Source organism: Hyla sarda, chromosome 10, assembly GCF_029499605.1.
Source record: "Hyla sarda isolate aHylSar1 chromosome 10, aHylSar1.hap1, whole genome shotgun sequence".
In the NCBI taxonomy this organism is placed as follows: Eukaryota; Metazoa; Chordata; class Amphibia; order Anura; family Hylidae; genus Hyla; species Hyla sarda.
In genome coordinates, this window is record NC_079198.1 from 13,024,827 (window position 1) to 13,046,043 (window position 21,217).

At 43.0% G+C, this 21,217-nt stretch overlaps 2 protein-coding genes across 7 annotated transcripts in view; one reads left to right on the forward strand and one right to left on the reverse strand.

Moving 5' to 3' along the window:
• The window catches only part of PHLDB3 (pleckstrin homology like domain family B member 3), a 99,984-nt gene that overhangs the window by 32,148 nt on the left and 46,619 nt on the right, over positions 1–21,217 (forward strand). The gene's annotated exons all lie outside the window — the stretch shown is intronic.
• On the reverse strand, positions 19,087–20,925 carry LOC130294309 (uncharacterized). The gene has a single exon (XM_056543924.1). The coding sequence runs from the start codon at positions 20,923–20,925 to the stop codon at positions 19,087–19,089; it is 1,839 nt and encodes a 612-aa protein (XP_056399899.1).

Consider the following 21,217-nt stretch of genomic DNA (forward strand, 5'->3'; position numbering starts at 1 on the left):
ATTCGGGACCCTGTTCATTCATTTGTTGGAATCCGCTCTGAAGCGCATTTCCGAGCGGCCCTATCGCAGGCTTGTTTTGACCGTATCTCTTTCCGAAATATCTCCGTAGGGTGAATGTGCCCTCAGAGGCAAACAATCCAACCTTCTTAGGCTGCATTCACATCTCGTTTTGTACATACGGGCGTCGGATCCGGCTGGGGGAGGGGCAAACCAGGCGCTCCCGTACCCCAGCCGGATCAGCCCGTGACTCCATTTACTTTAATGAGCCGACCGGAGTCAAACAGTATACTACGGTTTTAGGTCCGGTCCAAAACCGCATACGGGTCAAAACTGGGCCGACCGGAGTTACCGTTTGACTCCGGCCGACTCATTAAAGTAAATGGAGTCACGGGCTGATCCGTCGTTTGGGGTACAGGAACGCTCGGTTTGCCCCTCCCCCAGCTGGATCCGGCACCCGTATGTACAAAACGTGGTGTGAATGCAGCCTTATGTAGACTTACAAATTTAATGTGTCAGCTTGCATTGTTGTTCTTGCATTCTATTAAAGGGGTATTCCAGGAAAATGTTTTGTTTTATTTTTTTTATATATCAACTGGCTCCAGAAAGTTAAACAGATTTGTAAATGACTTCTATTAAAAAATCTTAATCCTTCCAATAATTATCAGCTGCTGAAGTTGAGTTGTTCTTTTCTGTCTGGCTATAGTGCTCTCTGCTGACATCTCTGCTTGTCTCGGGAACTGCACAGAGTAGAAGAGGTTTGCTATGGGGATTTGCTTCTAAACTGGGCGGTTCCCGAGACAGGTGTCATCACAGAGGACTTAGACAGAAAAGAACTACTCAACTTCAGCAGCTCATAAGTACTGAAAGGATTAAGATTTTTTAATAGAAGTAATTTACAAATCTGTTTAACTTTCTGGAGCCAGTTGATATAAAAAAAAAATGTTTTTTCCTGGATAACCCCTTTAATGTACCAGGAGTTTAGACTAAACAGCGTTACGTATATACATCCCTTAGGCCAGTGGTCTCCAACCTGTGGACCTCCAGATGTTGCAAAACTACAACTCCCAGCATGCCTATGCATGACATATTTCCTATGACAGTGGCATGATAGATTTAATGAACTGTAAGTAAACTAATTTACCCCTTTCTATAGGCTCATTTCGGGCATATATAGCCTAGACCAGTGTTTCCCAACCAGGGTGCCTCCAGGTGTTGCAAAACTACAACTCCCAGCATGCCTGGACAGCCAAAGGCTGTCCAGGCATGCTGGGAGTTGTAGTTTTGCAACATCTGGAGGTCCGCAGGTTGAAGACCACTGCCTTAGGCCATGTTTACATCTGTATTCAGAGATTCTATTGAGCATTGTTAAAGGGGTATTCCAGGAAAAAACTTTTATTTATATATATATATATATATATATATATATATATATATATATATATATATATAAAAAAATCAACTGGCTCCAGAAAGTTAAACAGATTTGTAAATTACTTCTATTAAAAAAATATTAATCCTTTCAGTACTTATGAGCTGCTGAAGTTGAGTTGTTCTTTTCTGTCTAAGTGCTCTCAGATGACAAGTGTCTCGGGAACCGCCCAGTTTAGAAACAAATCCCCATAGCAAACCTCTTCTAAACTGGGCGGTTCCCGAGACAGGTGTCATCAGAGAGGATTTAGACAGAAAAGAACAACCTTAACTTCAGAAGCTCATAAGTACTGAAAGGATTAAGATTTTTTAATAGAAGTAATTTACAAATCTATTTAACTTTCTGGAGCCAGTTGAGATATATATAAAAAGTTTTTTCCTGGATAACCCCTTTAAGCGGAGCCGGCCGGTCCATCAATGGAACCCAACCCGTCTCATTGACTTTAATATGGTCCATCACGGTTTTCGTTGAGGTGTGTGTCATTTTGGTGGATTTGAACATAACTAAAACAAAATACTGCATGTAGCGGTTTTTATTTTTTTAATTTTATTTTTTGTCCCGTTATTTAAACCGAATTTGCGTCGAAGACCCTGAAGGCAGATGTGAACCCAGCCTTATAGACCGGTGGAGAGGACAATGAAATGGCGGCGTGTCCTCTCTCTTGCTTCGTAGTCGCCGAGTTGTTCTTGTAAATTGGACAATGAGATCAGGAATTTACAATGAGATAAGCTGCGGAATCAGGAAGTTATTTCAAGATAAACAGGAGGGAGGGCGGCGACTGTGACCTGAATGATTTACCTACAGGGCCCGAGAAGAGCCGCCATGTCCAGGTGTCACGGGGACCTACGTGTTGTGTCCGCAGCTTTAGAATACTCTCCAACAACGTGAATTCTCCGCAACATCTCTGCCATCTTACTTCCTTACCCCCCCCCCAGGGCATTTATACCTTCTCGAAAGGGGGCAGCTACAAAGTCGTGATCATCACGTTTTACCGCAACAGTGTCCATATTGGTCGTCGTGCTCGGGCGTGGTATCGCCTGCCCGTGATGAGCAGAACACGCACCTCTGGTCTCGGAAGGGAGGGAAACATGCAGGGAGAGGAAGTAACGCGCCAATAAGAAGGACAGGAAGTTCCTCATATATATATATATATATATATATATATATATATATATATATATATATATATATATATATATATATTTTTTTTTTTTAAAGGAGTACCTCCGGCCTAGCTCAGGGAGCAGGGGGAGCGGCCGCGATGTGTGTGAGTACACCGCGCAGGCGCGGCAACTCTCACACCGCAGCAGTGTCTCTGCTCGCAGCAGCATGTTGCCACTTCGAGCATGCTGGGAGTTGTACTTTTGCAACATCTGGAGACCCACAGTTTAAAGACCACTGCTATAAAGAGATCATTCAGTGTCCCACACCATTAAGATCTCCGCTTGATGTCAGTGAATGGAAAAAAAAAAATTCTTTACACCACCCTAAAGCTTAAAGGTGTACTCCAGTGGAAAACATTTTTTTTTTTTTTTTTGTCAAATCAACTGGTGCCATAAAGTTATACATATTTGTAAATGATATCTATAAAAAAAAATCTTAATCCTTCCAGTACTTATCAGCAGCTGTATGCTCCACAGGAAGTTGTGTGGTTCTTTCCAGTCTGACCACAGTGCTCTCTGCTGCCTCCTCGGTCAGTGTCCGGAACTGTCCAGAGCAGGAGAGGATTGCTGTGTGGATTTGCTCCTATTCTAGAAAGTTCCTGACATGGACAGAGGTGTCAGCAGAGAGCACTGTGGTCAGACTGGAAATAACTTCCTCTGTAGTTTACAGCAGCTGATAAGTACTGTAATGGATTAAGATTTTTTAATAGAAATAATTTACAAATCTGTTTTAACTTTCTGGCACCAGTTGATATGAAAAAAAAAATGATAATTTTTTTTCCCCAGAGCGGAGTTCCCCTTTCAAACCTGTACAGACCTAATATGTTCATAGCAGGGAGTTTGCTACAATTACATCCAGTATGGACAGTCCTGCGCTGATACACTGTAGGAGGCATTTGCACTTTGTGATGGGTGTACATGCTGGCGGGGGCAGGGAGCTGGAGGTAGCTCATGAGTAAACAGATCTGGATGTGGTCGTACTGGTTGCCATATTTGTGCGCCATTGGCGCCCCCTCGGTGTTTGGCTTGTGGTGACTCCGCGGCCTGTTTGTGATACAAAGCAATTAGTTATTGTAATTCCCTTATTGTGGATGAGGAATAGCGCAGATTTCCCCGCTGTGACATAATAAGTATTGGTTGGATCGTAACAATGTGTCCGCACAGCCTTGAGTCATTGTTACATGGCGGTATAACACATTACTGGTATACCTTGCATTGTATTCGTGTGGTTCACTACACTATTCTTCTGAAATACTCTGTGTTACTGGAGACCCATCTACTTCTACTGTTTAGAGAAACAAACTGGCTTATATAGTGCAGTATAGGATAATATTAGAGAATAATGTAGAGGTTCTTGTGTATGCCATGTGCTTACCTGTTTTTATCGTTTTATCTGATATGGCAGGCATGGTTTTTTAGCCATAATGTAGAAGTTTTTGTGTAGGCCTTGTGTTTGCCTGTTTTATTTGATGCAGTAGTCCTGGGTTTTCAGCCATATTGATTGGTATTTTCTCACCGAATTGATTTTGTAGTCTACATTTAGCATGAGGGTGTGGAGCCTTATCACTGCAGGTCAGCTAATAGGACCAGCCTAATCACCTGGCTTGACTCATAAGGGAGGGTTGGGGTCCATTCATATCAATACTTGAGTGCTCCTGCATGATTAGCACAATCCTCTCCTGAAATGCTCTGTGCTGCTGGGGATCCTTCTTCTTTCACCTTCCATTACGATTCTTGTCACACGCAGCACTTATTGCACTAACATCATCGTGAGTGAACATGGTCACTGCTGTCATACACTGCTGAAATACTCTGTGCTGCAGGAGACCCTGCTCCTTCCACACAATCCACATGTGACCTTCCAGTTTCCTCCTGACTTCATGACTCTCCTCCCGTCACACATAGCCCTGTCCTCACTATAGTCATGCCAGCACCACTCTCGCAGGCTCGCTCCACTCCTCTCCTGAAATACTCTGTGCTGCAGGAGACTGCTTCTTCTACTCAATTGATGACTTTCCTATTCCCTACTTACACCATTACTCTCCTCCTGTCACACACAGCCCTGTTCTCACTATAGTCATGCCAACACCACTCTTGCAGGATCGCTCCACTCCTCTTGAAATACACTGTGCTGCAGGAGACTCTGCTTCTTCTACTTAGTTGATGACCTTCCTATTCCCTCCTTACATCATGGCTCTCCTCCTGTCAGGCCTAGCCCTGTCCTCACAATAGTCATGCCAGCACCACTCTCACAGGATCGCTCCACTCCTCTCTTGAAATACTCTGTGCTGCAGGAGACTCAGCTTCTTCTACTCAATTGATGACTTTCCTATTCCCTCCTTACATCGTGACTTTACTCCTATCACACATAGCCCTGTTCTCACTATAGTCATGCCAGCACCACTCTCGCAGACTCGCTCCACTCCTCTCTTGAAATACTCTGTGCTGCAGGAGACTCGGCTTCTTCTACTTAGTTGATGACCTTCCTATTCCCTCCTTACATCATGGCTCTCCTCCTGTCAGGCCTAGCCCTGTCCTCACAATAGTCATGCCAGCACCACCTTCGCAGGATCGCTCCACTCCTCTTCTGAAATACTTTGTGCTGCAAGACACCCTGCTCCTTCCACTCAGTCAGTGACCTTCTAGTTTCCTCCTTACATCCTGACTTTCCTCCCGTCACACATTGCCCTGTCCTCACTCTAGTCATGCCAGCACCACCCTCCCAGGATCGCTCCACTCCTCTCCTGAAATACTCTGTGCTGCAGGAGACTCTGCTTTTTCTACTTAGTTGGTGACCTTCCTATTCCCTCCTTAAATTATGACTCTCCTCCTGTTACACATAGCCCTGTCCTCACTCTAGTCATGCCAACACCACCCTCCCAGGATCGCTCCACTCCTCTCCTGAAATACTCTGTGCTGCAGGAGACTCTGCTTTTTCTACTTAGTTGGTGACCTTCCTATTCCCTCCTTAAATTATGACTCTCCTCCTGTTACACATAGCCCTGTCCTCACTCTAGTCATGCCAGCACCACCCTCCCAGGATCGCTCCACTCCTCTTCTGAAATACTTTGTGCTGCAAGACACCCTGCTCCTTCCACTCAGTCAGTGACCTTCTAGTTTCCTACTTACATCCTGACTTTCCTCCCGTCACACATTGCCCTGTCCTCACTCTAGTCATGCCAGCACCACCCTCCCAGGATCGCTCCACTCCTCTCCTGAAATACTCTGTGCTGCAGGAGACTCTGCTTTTTCTACTTAGTTGGTGACCTTCCTATTCCCTCCTTAAATTATGACTCTCCTCCTGTTACACATAGCCCTGTCCTCACTCTAGTCATGCCAGCACCACCCTCCCAGGATCGCTCCACTCCTCTCCTGAAATACTCTGTGCTGCAGGGAAATCTTGCTTCTTTCAGTATAATCGTTCTTGCTCTAGCACCCTCATTCCACTGAGCTAAACCTATGTCCCCGGGGAGGTGCGCAGATTCCCCGGTGTTTCCTGGTAGGTAAGAAGTCCTGTGGCATTTACCACCTGTGTACTGTAAACATGTCTGAATGCCTGGCTGTCCTTGTCACATTGTCGCTGCCATTTTTTTTTGGATGGCGTCCATGAATAACATTTACACAAACCTGTGGTATTTGGGCAGCAGGTAGAGCAGGAGGAGGAGGGGGGGGGGGGTGTAGTGCGGTGTTCTGCCTTATACAAATAACCTTGATGGACGGGGTGGATCTAACCAGGCCATGCCAGGTCAGCTCTGCTTTCTATGATACTGGATTGACCTCCTGGCCATTGCCCTGGGTAGCTGGGAGCTTTTCCTAATTAACGTGCCTCCAGCTGTGGCAAAACTACAACTCCCAGCATGCCCGGACAGCCTTTGGCTGTCCGGGCATGCTGGGAGTTGTAGTTTTGCCACAGCTGGAGGCACACTGGTTGGTGAACACTGCCCCTTATATGTGTTCTGCATGCCTGCAATACAAAAATGATGCTGAAATGCAATATTGTCCTATGCTGGAAAGGGGCCCCTGACCTGACTCACGGGGCCCTGACTGCTCTGCTGGCAGTGGTTCGGTCATACATTCATATAGTTAGTGAATTATTAACTGGACAAGTAGCGTTAAAGGGGTACTCCACTGGAAAACTTTTTTTTTTTTTTTAAATCAACTGGTGCCAGAAAGTTAAACCGATTTTGTAAATTACTTCTATTAAAACATCGTAATCCTTCCAGTACTTATCAGCTGCTGTATGCTCCACAGGAAGTTCTTTTCTTTTTGAATTTCCTTTCTGTCTGACCACAGTGCTCTCTGCTGACACCTCTGTCCATTTAAGGATTTAAAGGGGTACTCCGGTGAAAACCTTTTTTCTTTTAAATCAACTGGTGGCAGAAAGTTAAACATATTTGTAAATTATTTCTATTAAAAAATCTTAATCCTTCCAGTACTTATTAGCTGCTGAATGCTACAGAGGAAATTCCTTTCTTTTTGGAACACTGATGACATCACGAGCACAGTGCTCTCTGCTGACATCTCTGTCCATTTTAGGAACCATGCATAGCAGATGTATACTAAGGGCAGCATGGTGGCTCAGTGGTTAGCACTGCTGCCTTGCAGTGCTGGGGACTTGGGTTCAAATCCCACTAAGGGCAACAATAATTAAAGCGTTATTATTATTATTATAATAACGTCAGCAGAGAGAACTGTGCTCGTGATGTCATCAGAGAGCATTCCAAAAAGAAAAGAATTTCCTCTGTAGTATTCAGCAGCTAATAAGTACAGGAAGGATTAAGATTTTTTAATAGAAGTAATTTACAAATATGTTTAACTTTCTGCCACCAGTTGATTTAAAAGAAAAAAGGTTTTCACCGGAGTACCCCTTTAAGGAACAGTCCGTAGCAGCATATGTTTGCTGTGGGGATTTTCTCCTACACTGGACAGTTCCTAAAATGTACAGAGGTGTCAGCAGAGAGCACTTTGGTCAGACAGAAAGGAAATTCAAAAAGATTAGAACTTCCTGTGGAGCAAATAGAAGCTGATAAGTACTGGAAGGATTAAGATTTTTTAATAGAAGTAATTTACAAATATGTTTAACTTCCTGGTACCAGTTGATTAAAAAAAAAAAATGTTTTGCAGTGGAAGGCTGTCCAGGCATGCTGGGAGTTTTGCAACAGCTGGAGGCACACTGGCTGGTAAACACTGGTGTACCATGATGTGTGCTGTTCCCATACATACCACACCCGTAATACTTTGACGGGACAATATTCGTGTCACTGAGGGTGGCATAGCAAATGCCCCACCCCATGTGCAATAATAAGGCTTGGCATCAAGTTATTAAGAGCTGTATAAATAATATGGAACACATCGTACAGACGCGCCAATTACCGCCCGCTCGGTAGCCATTGTTTTCATTCCACTCTTGGTTTATTACATTTTATTTCTGTAGTAAAAACATTATTAGGGGTTATCCAGAAATAGAAAGAGAGCTAATTTCTTCCAAAACAACAGCACCTCGCCTGCACTCAGGATGTGTGCGGTATTACAGTTTGGCTCGGTTCATTTGAACGAAACAGAGCTGCGATACCGCACACAACCTGAGGACAGGGGTGGTGCCGTTTTTTTATCTTATTTTTTTTTTAGAAGAAACTACCTCTGTTTTTCCAATCCTGGATAACCCCTTTAGGGTACGTTAACACGGGCGGATTACCTGCGGAATTTCCGCAGTGTATTTGCTACCATTGACTTCAATGGGTCATCAGAATATCCGCCATAGAGGCAGTTTTGCAGATTTTCCTTCGGACCCATTGAATTCAATGGTAGCAGATTATCTGCAGCGGATTTTCCGCAGCAAATACGCCGTGGAAATTCTGCAGGTAATCCGCCCGTGTGAACGAACCCTTAGGAGGTATTCACACACAGGACCGGCTGCCGGTTTGAAGTTGTAAAATCTGCAATGGTGGTTGCGCAGCTGCGGATTTTACCAGGCAATTGTTTTGTATTTTTGATGTCTTGATGGGTCTGCAATTTCAAGCCAGCAGCGAATTCGTTGTGTTGTGAATGCAGCTTTAGGATACGTTTGCATTTGCGGGATTTTCCGCTGCAGGATTTCCAATTTCCACTGCGGAAAATCTGCAGCAGGAAATGCAAACCCCTAGTGGAATACTTGCAGGTAATGTACCCTAAGGGTATGTTCACACTTGCCTGATCCGGAGGGTGATAGGACTGTTTGGAAAAGCGTCGTCTCATAGGCGGCAATGCATTTCGTTGCGGAATCTGCAGAAAGAATGGACATGTCTATTCTTTCTGCGGATGTCTGAATCGGAATTACACACGGACATTCTGCCATGTGAACATCCCCTTAGGATCCGTTCATAGGACCGGACTTACTTGCGTGTTTCCCTCTGCGAGTTTGAATGGGCGCAGGCTCTCCACAGTAGATTTTCAACTGCAAAATTTCACCTGCGGAAAATCCACCGCAGACCCTATTGACTTCGATGGATTTTCTGCATCGGAAATTTTGCAGCCGAAAATCTTCTGCAGACAGCCGCGGAGAGCCTGCCCCCATTCGCAGAGGGAAACACGCAAGTAAATCCACTTGTGTGAATGGACCCTAAGGGTACATTTACATGTGCAAATTTTGTTGCATATTTTCTGCTGCCGATTTTACTACCATCGACTTCAGTGGGCCTACGGAAAATCTGCGAATATGCCACTATTGCGGATTTTCTTCTGATCCATTGAAATCAATAATAGCAAAATCCACCAGGGATTTTTTTGCAGCAAATACCCCACTGAAAAATCTGCAGGAAATCCACACTTGTGAACGTTCCCTAAAGGCTCATTCACACGTGTGTATTTTGATGCAGATTTTACTGAGGATTTTCTGCTGTTTTATTTTCTGCTGGTAAGTCAATGATAAAATAAGGGGCAAAAAATAAAACACAAAAAATCAGTTGCAAAATATATACAGCAAAATTCGTCTGTGTGAAGGGACCTTAAGGGTCCCTTCAAACGTCCTTATTTTTTTGCTTCATATTAGCTGCAGCAGAGTGTAAAGTTCCTTTTGGCATCTATAGAGTTAACACCTGTCGCGTGACGCCGTAGCTCAGAGAACACAGTGTAAACAGGTAAAATAAATACCTCAGGTCATTGTCAAGGACGCGATCAGGGATGCACGCTCCTTCACTGTGGAGGATCCTCACCCCGACCTATGTATCCAGATGAGAGGGGAAATTACAGGAGGGTCCCCGGGTGCCGTCTACAATTAGGACATAAATGAGTCTAAAAGGAGCTGAAAATTAGAGGATGAGACACATTGGATTACAGGGTAGACTGTGTATATAGGAGCTGAATCAGAGAGGACACAATATTACAGGATGGTTAATATAAAATCTCTCATATCTATCTATCTATCTATCTCATATCTATCTCATATCTATCTCATATCTATCTCATATCTATCTCATATCTATCTCATATCTATCTCATATCTATCTCATATCTATCTATCTCATATCTATCTATCTATCTCATATCTATCTCATATCTATCACATATCTATCTCATATCTATCTATCTCATCTATCTATCTCATATCTATCTATCTCATATCTATCTATCTCATATCTATCTATCTCATATCTATCTATCTCATATCTATCTATCTCATATATCTATCTCATATATCTATCTATCTATCTATCTCATATCTATCTATCTATCTATCTCATATCTATCTATCTATCTATCTATCTCATATATATCTATCTATCTATCTCATATATATCTATCTATCCCTCTCATATCTATCTATCTATCTATCTCATATCTATCTATCTCATATCTATCTATCTATCTCATATCTATCTATCTATCTCATATCTATCTATCTATCTCATATCTATCTATCTCATATCTATCTATCTATCTCATATCTATCTATCTATCTCATATCTATCTAATGCATTTTATCATGTTAAAACCAAATCATTTCCTCAGAAAAACATGTGATAGTCCTAACATCCCTGGTGTTCAAGGGCAGTGAAGGGGTTAATGGTAACATACCTTGTAATCTAGGGTAGTAAAGGGATCTATCATTACAGGGCAGTGCAGGTATTAATGGCAACATCCTTTGTTCTCTAGGGCAGTGACAGGGTTAATGGTAACAACATCCCTTGTGATCTAGGACAGTAAAGGGGTTAATAGTATCATTCCTGGTAGTTTAGGGCAGTAAAGGGGTTAATGGTAACATTCCTTGTAATCTAGAGCAGGGAAGGGGTTAATGGAAACATTCCTTGTGATCTAGGGCAGTAAAGGGGTTAATGGTATCATTCCTGGTAGTTCAGGGCAGTAAATAGGTTAATGGTGACATTCATTGTGCTCTAGGGCAGTGAAGGGGTTAATGGTAACATTCCTTGTGATCTGGGGCAGTGAAGGAGTTAATGGTATCATTCCTGGTAGTTTAGGGCAGTAAAGGGGTTAATGGTAACATTCCTTGTGATCTGGGGCAGTGAAGGAGTTAATGGTATCATTCCTGGTAGTTTAGGGCAGTAAAGGGGTTAATGGTAACATTCCTTGTGATCTAGGGCAGTGAAGGGGTTAGTGGTATCATTCCTGGTAGTTTAGGGCAATAAAGAGGTTAATGGTAACATTCCTTGTCATCTAGGGCAGTGAAGGGGTTAATAGTAACATTCCTGGGGATCTAGGGCACTGAAGGGGTTACTGGTAACATTCCCGGTGACCTAGGGCAGTTAAGGGGTTAATTGTAGCATCCATTGTCATCTAGGGCAGTGGGGGGACTAATTATAACATCCCCTGGTGGTCACTAAAGGGGTTAATGATATAACACCTGGCGATCTGGTGCAGGGAATGGGTTAATAAATTTGCCTAAATGTGAGGGTGCAGTCAGTGTCATCGATAGGACACCCCTTATTTTATAACCACGTGAGACATGCCACCTCGTATATGTTACCATGAGACAGTAAGTCAGTGTTTCCCAACCAGGGGGCCTCCAGCTGTTGCAAAACTACAATTCCCAGCATGCCCGGACAGCCTTCGGCTGTCCGGGCATGCCGGGATTTGTGGTTTTGAAACAGCTGGAGGCACCCTGGTTGGGAAACACTGCCGTAAGTTATAGACACGCACCATCTACCTACAAACCACACTGACCTTAAAGGGGTACTCCAGCCTATAAAAACCATCCCTTATCCAGTGTATCTGACCTCGATCTCCATAACAAGGTCCTAAATCTCCTTGCTACATGGAGCCTGTGCCGACCCCACACTCCACCCAGTGGGGAGATTCAAGGCCCATTTTGGGGATTTTGGTAGGTTCCAGGATAGGGTATTTGTTTTTAATGCTGGAGTTCCCCTTTAAAGGGGTTATCTTGGAAAAAAAACATATAAAAATATAAATCAACTATAAATCAACAGAAAGTTAAAGGGGTATTCCAGGAAAAAACTTTTTTTTTTTTAAATATCAACTGGCTCCAAAAAGTTAAACAGATTTGTAAATGACTTCTAATAAAAAATCTTAATCCTTCCAATAATTATCAGCTGCTGAAGTTGAATTGTTTTCTGTCTGGTAACAGTGCTCGCTGCTGACATCTCTGCTTGTCTCGGGAACTGCACAGTTTAGAAGAGGTTTGCTATGGGGATTTGCTTCTACTCTGGACAGTTCCCGAGACAGGTGTCATCAGAGAGCACTTAGACAGAAAAGAACAACTCAACTTCAGCGGCTCATAAGTACTGAAAGGATTAAGATTTTTTAATAGAAGTAATTTACAAATCTGTTTAACTTTCTGGAGCAAGTTGATATATAAAAAAGTTTTTTCCTGGAATACCCCTTTAAACAGATTTGTAAATTACTTCTATAAAAAAATCTTAATCCTTTCAGTACTTATGAGCTGCTGAAGTTGAGTTGTTCTTTTCTGTCTAAGTGCTCTCTGATGACACCTGTCTCGGGAACTGTCCAGAGTAGAAGCAAATCCCCATAGCAAACCTCTTCTACTCTGTGCAGTTCCCGAGACAAGCAGAGATGTCAGCAGAGAGCACTGTTGCCAGACAGAAAAGAACAACTCAACTTCAGCAGCTGATAATTATTGAAAGGATTAAGATTTTTTTTTAATAGAAGTAATTTGCAAATCTCTTTATCTTTCTGGAGCCAGTTGAGATATATATATATATATATATATATATATATATATATGTATATATATGTATGTATATATATATGTATATGTGATTTTTCCTGGCATACCCCTTTAACAATCAGACTATAACATTTGTCCCCATGGTTTTCTACCCTAAATCACTTCAGATCTGGATCCTGTGTCATGTGCGTGTAATAAAACAATCCTCCTCCTCCGATCCTGAATGCGGGAAATGGTTTTTGTTCTTACGAAACTCCTGGAATCTTATAAATATCCTGCTCCCATGTATTTCACGTAACGCGTGAGCGGAGAGAAGGCAACGGGGGAAATAAATGAAAAGTCTGGTAAATCTGTTTGTGTTTCCAGCTGTTCGCGGCAGCTGGATTTTTTTTTATTAAAGGGGTACTCCGATGGGAAACATTATTTTAATTTTTTTTTTTTTTTTATCATCTGGTGCCAGAAAGTTTACCAGATTTGTAAATTACTTCTATTAAAAAAAAATCTTAATCCTTCCAGTACTTATGAGCTGCTGTATGCTCAACAGGAAGTTCTCTTATTTTTGAATTTCTTTTCTGTCTGACCACAGTGCTCTCTGCTGATACCTCTGTCCATTTTAAGAACTGTCCGGAGCAGGAGAGGTTTGCTGTGGGGATTTGCTCCTACTCTGGACAGTTCCTAAAATGGACAGAGGTGTCAGCAGAGAGCACTGTGGTCAGAGAGAAAGGAAATTCAAAATTAAAGAACTTCCTGTGGAGCATACAGCAGCTAATAAGTACTGGAAGGCTTAAGATTTTTTACTAGTAGTCCTTTACAAATCTGTTTTAACTTTCTGTCATCAGTTGATTTAAAAAAAAAATTGCAACAACTCAACTTCAGCAGCTAATAATTATTGGAAGGATTAAGATTTTTTAATAGAAGTAATTTACAAATCTGTTTAACTTTCTGGAGCCAGTTGCTATATAATAATATATATATATATATATATATATATATATATATATATATATATATATATATATATAAATTCCTGTAATACCCCTTTAATTATTGATACCTGTTGTATTAACCTTAGGGTTTATTCACATGGCAGAATATCCACCTCAAATTAAAGCCCATAGACTTCTATGGGATTCCGCACTCCCATTCACACTTCTGAATTTCCGCTTGCGGAAATTCAGAAGTGTGAATGGGAGTGCGGAATCCCATAGAAGTCTATGGGCTTTATTTTGAGGTGGAAATTCTGCCATGTGAAAAAGAACAACCTTAACTTCAGAAGCTCATAAGTACTGAAAGGATTAAGATTTTGTAATAGAAGTAATTTACAAATCTGTTTAACTTTCTGGAGCCAGTTGAGATATATAAAGGTTTTTCCTGGAATACCCCTTTAATTTTATTTAACTGGTGCCAGTAAGTTAAACAGATTTGTAAATGACTTCTATTTAAAAATCTCAATCCTTTCAGTACTTATTAGCTGCTGTATACTACAGAGGAAATTCTTTTATTTTTTTTTCATTTCTTTTTTGTCTTGTCCACAGTGCTCTCTGATGACACCTGATGCCCGTTTCAGGAACTGTCCACAGCAGGAGGAAATCCCCATAGCAAACCTATGCTGCTCTGGACAGTTCCTGACACGGGACAGAGGTGTCAGCAGAGAGCACTGTGAACAAGACAAAATAGAAATTCAAAAAGAAATGAATTTCCTCTGTAGCATACAGCTGCTAATAAGTACAGGAAGGGTAAAGATTTTTTTAATAGAAGTCATTTACAAATCTGTTTAACTTTCTGGCACCAGTTGATTTAAAAAAAAAAAAAAAATTTTTTTTAACTCCTTCATATACTTTACTTTACCCTAGTAGGATAATTTCTCCAGTGTCGCTCCCCTGAAGGGTTAAGTACATTACATCATTTTAAGGTTTTAAGTGGAGTTTGAGTTGCATCATCAGAATACACCAACAATGCAAATCCAAAGGGTTGAGTGACACATTCGGCTCTGCTATATCTGTATGTAAGTACCCGCGCGCACACACACATGCTGGGACAAGTATAGAATTAAATAATAGCATTGTTTGACCTGGAAAATTAATACCTGTTACACCCAAAAAGTGAACCAACCACCGCTCCCACTCCCAGGATGGAGAATTTTATGACTATGCTGCTCCTTCCACCAGGACTGTCACAGACCTACCTGCAGAGCTAGTTCATATTTAGGAATCGGGGACTAAGTATCAAGAGTATAGAAAACGAGGTGACAAGTGTTATAGGATCAATTATAGCAGCCACCCAGCTTTCCCCAAAAAAAAACAAAAAAAACTTAAAGGGGTACTCCGGTGGCAAACTTTTTATTTTTTTTTGTTTAAATCAACTGGTGCCAGAAAGTTAAACAGATATGTAAATGACTTCTATTAAATTTTTTTTTATCCTTCCAGTACTTTTTAGCAGCAGCTGTATGCTACAGAGGAAATTCTTTTCTTTTTGAATTTTTTATTTTTTTTTGTCTTGTCCACAGTGCTCTCTGTCCGTATCAGTGCTCTCTGTCCCTACGGACATCAGGTGTCGGCAGAGAGCACTGTGGACAAGACAAAAAAAAAGAAATGAAAAAAGAAAAGAATTTCCTCTGTAGCATACAGCTGCTAAAAAGTACCGGAAGGGTAAAGATTTTTTTTTAATAGAAGTCATTTACAAATTAAAAAAAAAAAATTCCACCGGAGTACCCCTTTAACAAATAAATAGCTGACAGACTCGGCTCTGCTACATTTAGATTTAGGAACCACAAATGGGTAGGAAAATCACGTGGAAAGCAGAAATATATAAATATATGAACAAAAGTGTGTAGGGCTCTACCCATATATCTTACCATGAGACAGTAAGTTGGTGTTTCCCCAACTAGGGTGCCTCCAGCTGTTGTAAAACTACAACTTCCAGCATGCCTGGACAGCCTTTGGCTGTCCAGGCATGCTGGAGGTTGAAGTTTTGCAACAGCTGGAGGCACCCTAGTTGGGAAACACTGCCATAAGTTATGGACAGGCACCATCTACCTACAAACCATACTGACATTAAAGGGGTACTCCAGCCTATAAAAACCATCCCTTATGCTGTGTATCTGACCTCGATCTCCAACAGCTGGAGGCACCCTGGTAGGGAAACACTGCAGTAAGTTATAGCCATGCACCATGTAACTACAAACCACATGGACATTAAAGGGGTACTCCAGCGTTTAAAATGGAGCTCTGCTGCTAGGCATCTTATTCCCTTTCCAAAGGATAGGGGATAAGATGTCTCACCGCGGGGGGTCCAGCAGCAGTGGTTGTGACGTCATGCCACTCTACCTCTAGCGGTGGAGTACCCCTTTAAAACCATCCCCTATCTCATGTGTCTGACCTTGATCTCCATAACAAGGTCCTGAATCTCCCTGCTGCACGGAGCCTGTGCCGACCCCGCACTCCATCTGGTGGGGAAATTCATGGGGCCCATTTTGAAGATTGCGGTAGGTCCAACGATAGGGTATATACCTTTTTAAATGCTGGAGTTCCACTTTAACAATCAGATTATAACAGGCTCATTTGTACCCATGGTTTTTTACCCAAAGTAAATTCAGATCTGTTTATTGGAATCCTGCGTCATGTGCTTGTAATAAAACAATCCTCATCCGGCACTGGAGGCGGGAAATGGTTCTCGTTCTTGTGAAACTATAATTATATGAACAAACGTGTGTATGTATGTGTGTGTGTGTGTGTGTGTATATATATATATATATATATATATATATATATATACATACATACACCTGTGTGTGTGTGTGTATATGTATAGATAGATAGATAGATATATAAATATTTTTTTTATTTACACACACAGATATATCTATATATACATTCTACACACATATATATATATATACACATTCTACACACGTGTGTGTGTATGTATATATATATATATATATATATATATATGTGCACATAAATAAATATATATATATATATATATATATATATATATATATATATTTATTTTCCCACATCCTATGTTTGCATGTAAATAGAGAACAGTGGTGGTGCACATGTTAACAGAAGTTAGCAGCACTCCCTATAAACGCTGGGGCGAATCGAGCCCCCATCGCTACCCCTTTTGTCAACTTAATACAATAATAACAAGGCTTTAAATCTCAATCTGAATGAAGGTAATGCATCATTAAGCTCTCATTAACCGCTAACAAAGAGAGGTGTTTCCAGAGAGATCTCAGGATCAGACATAATGTTTTTTAAATGCATCATTAGAAGCCAATTCAGGGACTTTCCGATTCAGAACACTGTATAAATTGGGAAGGGGGGTGGGGGTAAACAGCGGGTAGGCTCTGCCATATGCTCAAAAAAAAAACGCAATCCACTGGCAAAAAAAATTCTTATATATGTTGTTCTCTGGTAGGGTGACAAAAAACAAACAAACATTGCCATCCCCTTTAAGCTCCTTCTAACAATCACAGTACCACTAAGTGATTTAGGATCAATTATCTCATGTATGGTTGGATTTATGATCCAAGTGGCTCCAGAAGTGTCTGGTAGTTTCCATCGAAATGACATGTCTGCCTGAGACAGGGGACCTAAGGGTTAATGTCCTCTAATGGCAAATATTTTAGGCTGAAAAATTTTATGCTGAAAATAAAATGTTTTATATATATGTTATTCTCTGATAGGGTGACAAAAACCCCATGGCGGTCCCCTTTAAGCTTCCTCTAAAAATCATATAACACTAGTTGGATTGGGATCAATTTTCCCATGTATGGTTAAATTTAGAATCCAAGTGGCTCCAGAAGTGTCTGGTAGTTGCTGATCTCCTTCTGTTTCATCGAAAAAACATGTGTGTCTGAGACAGGGGACCTAAGGGTTAATGTTTCTTCTTGAGCACAGCGTTATGAAGATGAGTGGAGACTTATAGCTCGTTCGTGCTCCACTGGGAATTCTGGGTTTAAAGGATATGCAAAGAAACTCTATCACTCCAGCTTTTTTTTTTTTCGTGGTAGTTTTTCGTAGTGTTTTCACTTCACTCTTAGACTATGACTGGGAATGTATGCCAAGTCAGAGATCTCTCCAGAAGGAGAGAAAAGTTAAAGGGGTACTCCGCTGCTCAGCGTTTGGAACAAACTCTTCCAAATGCTGGAGCCGGCAGCTCGTGATGTCATAGCCCCTTCATTTTGTCATGCCACGCCCCCTCAGAGCATACATTCCCAGTCATATTCTTAGACTCCTATTTGAAGTGAAACATTGACACTTAAAAAGGTGGTGTAGAAGACCTGCTTAGCATATCCTTTTTTTTTACCAGACAGGTTACACTGCCAGAGCATCATTATAACCTAGAGAATAGGATTTGCAATGTTCCCAATACATTTTCCAGCCCTGAGGGTTCTCTGTGACAAGGTATTGTGATTTCCGTGTATCTCCTGTTCTGCAGATGTTGTCCCACTGAGAACACAAGGAATTGCCCGGGGCGGGGGCTTTTATTGGGACTAAATATTTTATGTGCAAATCTGCAGGTAGAAGAGCATCATAGCAAGTGCAAAAAAATATTATAGCGTTATAGCAAGTGCCCCTTGTTTATTGTGTGTTACTCAAGACTGCGCCCCCCCTACTGCTATTATCTATCTATCTATCTAGAATAAATAATGTATCCCACAGCACTCCAGTTCAGTGATAAATGGGAAGATTTATTACCTCATAAGAGGTGATGCAACGTTTCGACCATCTGCACAGTCTTCATCAGGCATGCTTATGAGGTGATAAATCTTCATGTTTTTCACTGAACTGGAGTCCTGTGGGATACATTATTTATTCTACCTACTATTGGGCCCGCGTGCCCCCGCTACACTGGGGACAGTGACTGGTGTGCTGCCCTCATCTACTTCTATTTCTATCTATCTTATATCTATCTATCTCATATCTATCTCTCTCATATCTATCTCTCTCATATCTATCTCTCTCATATCTATCTCTCATATCTATCTATCTATCTCATATCTATCTATCTCTCATATCTATCTCATATCTATCTATCTATCTTATATCTATCTATCTCATATCTATCTATCTTATATCTATCTATCTCATATCTATCTCTCTCATATCTATCTCTCATATCTATCTATCTCATATCTATCTATCTATCTATCTCTCTCATATCTATCTATCTATCTATCTATATCATATCTATCTTCTATCTGTATATCATATCTATCTTCTATCTGTATATCATATCTATAAATCTATCTATATCATGTCTATCTATCTATCTGATTTGTTTGGACTTTTTAATGGAAAGTCCTAACTTTCCCAGCTCCCCCTCAGTATTTCCTCATATTTTGGTCATCGATAGCACCAGACATGGGGAGTTTCCATGCAGATCATCGTCATCATTAATCCAACATTTACACCCACAGTTTGAAGTAGTGAAAGTCCCCAAGTATAAGATCTGCTGTCAGAGCAGAAATGAAGCCAAGACCAGGAGCCTGGGAGTAATGGTGAGCGCAGCTTGTCTGGGGGTAATGGGGAGCGCAGCTTGTCTGGGGGTAATGGGGAGCGCAGCTTGTCTGGGGGTAATGGGGAGCGCAGCTTGTCTGGGGGTAATGGGGAGCGCAGCTTGTCTGGGGGTAATGGGGAGCGCAGCTTGTCTGGGGGTAATGGGGAGCGCAGCTTGTCTGGGGGTAATGGGGAGCGCAGCTTGTCTGGGGGTAATGGGGAGCGCAGCTTGTCTGGGGGTAATGGGGAGCGCAGCTTGTCTGGGAGTAATGGTGAGCGCAGCTTGTCTGGGGGTAATGGGGAGCGCAGCTTGTCTGGGGGTAATGGGGAGCGCAGCTTGTCTGGGGGTAATGGTGAGCGCAGCTTGTCTGGGAGTAATGGGGAGCGCAGCTTGTCTGGGGGTAATGGGGAGCGCAGCTTGTCTGGGGGTAATGGGGAGCGCAGCTTGTCTGGGGGTAATGGGGAGCGCAGCTTGTCTGGGGGTAATGGGGAGCGCAGCTTGTCTGGGGGTAATGGGGAGCGCAGCTTGTCTGGGGGTAATGGGGAGCGCAGCTTGTCTGGGGGTAATGGGGAGCGCAGCTTGTCTGGGGGTAATGGGGAGCGCAGCTTGTCTGGGGGTAATGGGGAGCGCAGCTTGTCTGGGGGTAATGGGGAGCGCAGCTTGTCTGGGGGTAATGGTGAGCGCAGCTTGTCTGGGGGTAATGGTGAGCGCAGCTTGTCTGGGGGTAATGGTGAGCGCAGCTTGTCTGGGGGTAATGGTGAGCGCAGCTTGTCTGGGGGTAATGGTGAGCGCAGCTTGTCTGGGGGTAATGGTGAGCGCAGCTTGTCTGGGGGTAAAGGTGAGCGCAGCTTGTCTGGGGGTAATGGGGAGCGCAGCTTGTCCGGGGGTAATGGTGAGCGCAGCTTGTCCGGGGGTAACGGTGAGCGCAGCTTGTCTGGGGGTAACGGTGAGCGCAGCTTGTCTGGGGGTAACGGTGAGCGCAGCTTGTCTGGGGGTAACGGTGAGCGCAGCTTGTCTGGGGGTAATGGGGAGCGCAGCTTGTCTGGGGGTAATGGGGAGTGCAGCTTGTCTGGGGGTAATGGGGAGCGCAGCTTGTCTGGGGGTAATGGGGAGCGCAGCTTGTCTGGGGGTAATGGGGAGCGCAGCTTGTCTGGGGGTAATGGGGAGCGCAGCTTGTCTGGGGGTAATGGGGAGCGCAGCTTGTCTGGGGGTAATGGGGAGCGCAGCTTGTCTGGGGGTAATGGGGAGCGCAGCTTGTCTGGGGGTAATGGGGAGCGCAGCTTGTCTGGGGGTAATGGGGAGCGCAGCTTGTCTGGGGGTAATGGGGAGCGCAGCTTGTCTGGGAGTAATGGGGAGCGCAGCTTGTCTGGGGGTAATGGGGAGCGCAGCTTGTCTGGGGGTAATGGGGAGCGCAGCTTGTCTGGGGGTAATGGGGAGCGCAGCTTGTCTGGGGGTAATGGGGAGCGCAGCTTGTCTGGGGGTAATGGGGAGCGCAGCTTGTCTGGGGGTAATGGGGAGCGCAGCTTGTCTGGGGGTAACGGGGAGCGCAGCTTGTCTGGGGGTAACGGGGAGCGCAGCTTGTCTGGGGGTAACGGGGAGCGCAGCTTGTCTGGGGGTAACGGGGAGCGCAGCTTGTCTGGGGGTAATGGGGAGCGCAGCTTGTCTGGGGCTGTATTGCACAACATGACCTCTCGTTCTCATGTATCCTGTAGAAGTCTGTATTTGGGGCATGAAATGTCCAAGGAGTCTCCAGGAGACGGCGCTGAATCCTTGTGGTAGATACTATGAGAGGCCTCTGAGACCAAGATAGGAGTCAATAAACAAACAGTGCGGTATAGCATGAGAAAAGTACACTGAGGAGCATGGGAACTCACCCATGATGGAGGGGGCTGTGCGAAAATACCCATGACCACACTTAAAGGGATCACTTCCCAATTAGTAGGGAAAATACTAAAAGTGCATTGTCATTACTATACA

What these genes read in the sequence shown, in the direction of transcription:
- LOC130294309 (XM_056543924.1), bottom strand. Translation starts at nt 20,925, where the DNA reads ATGTTGTGCAATACAGCCCCAGACAAGCTGCGCTCCCCATTACCCCCA.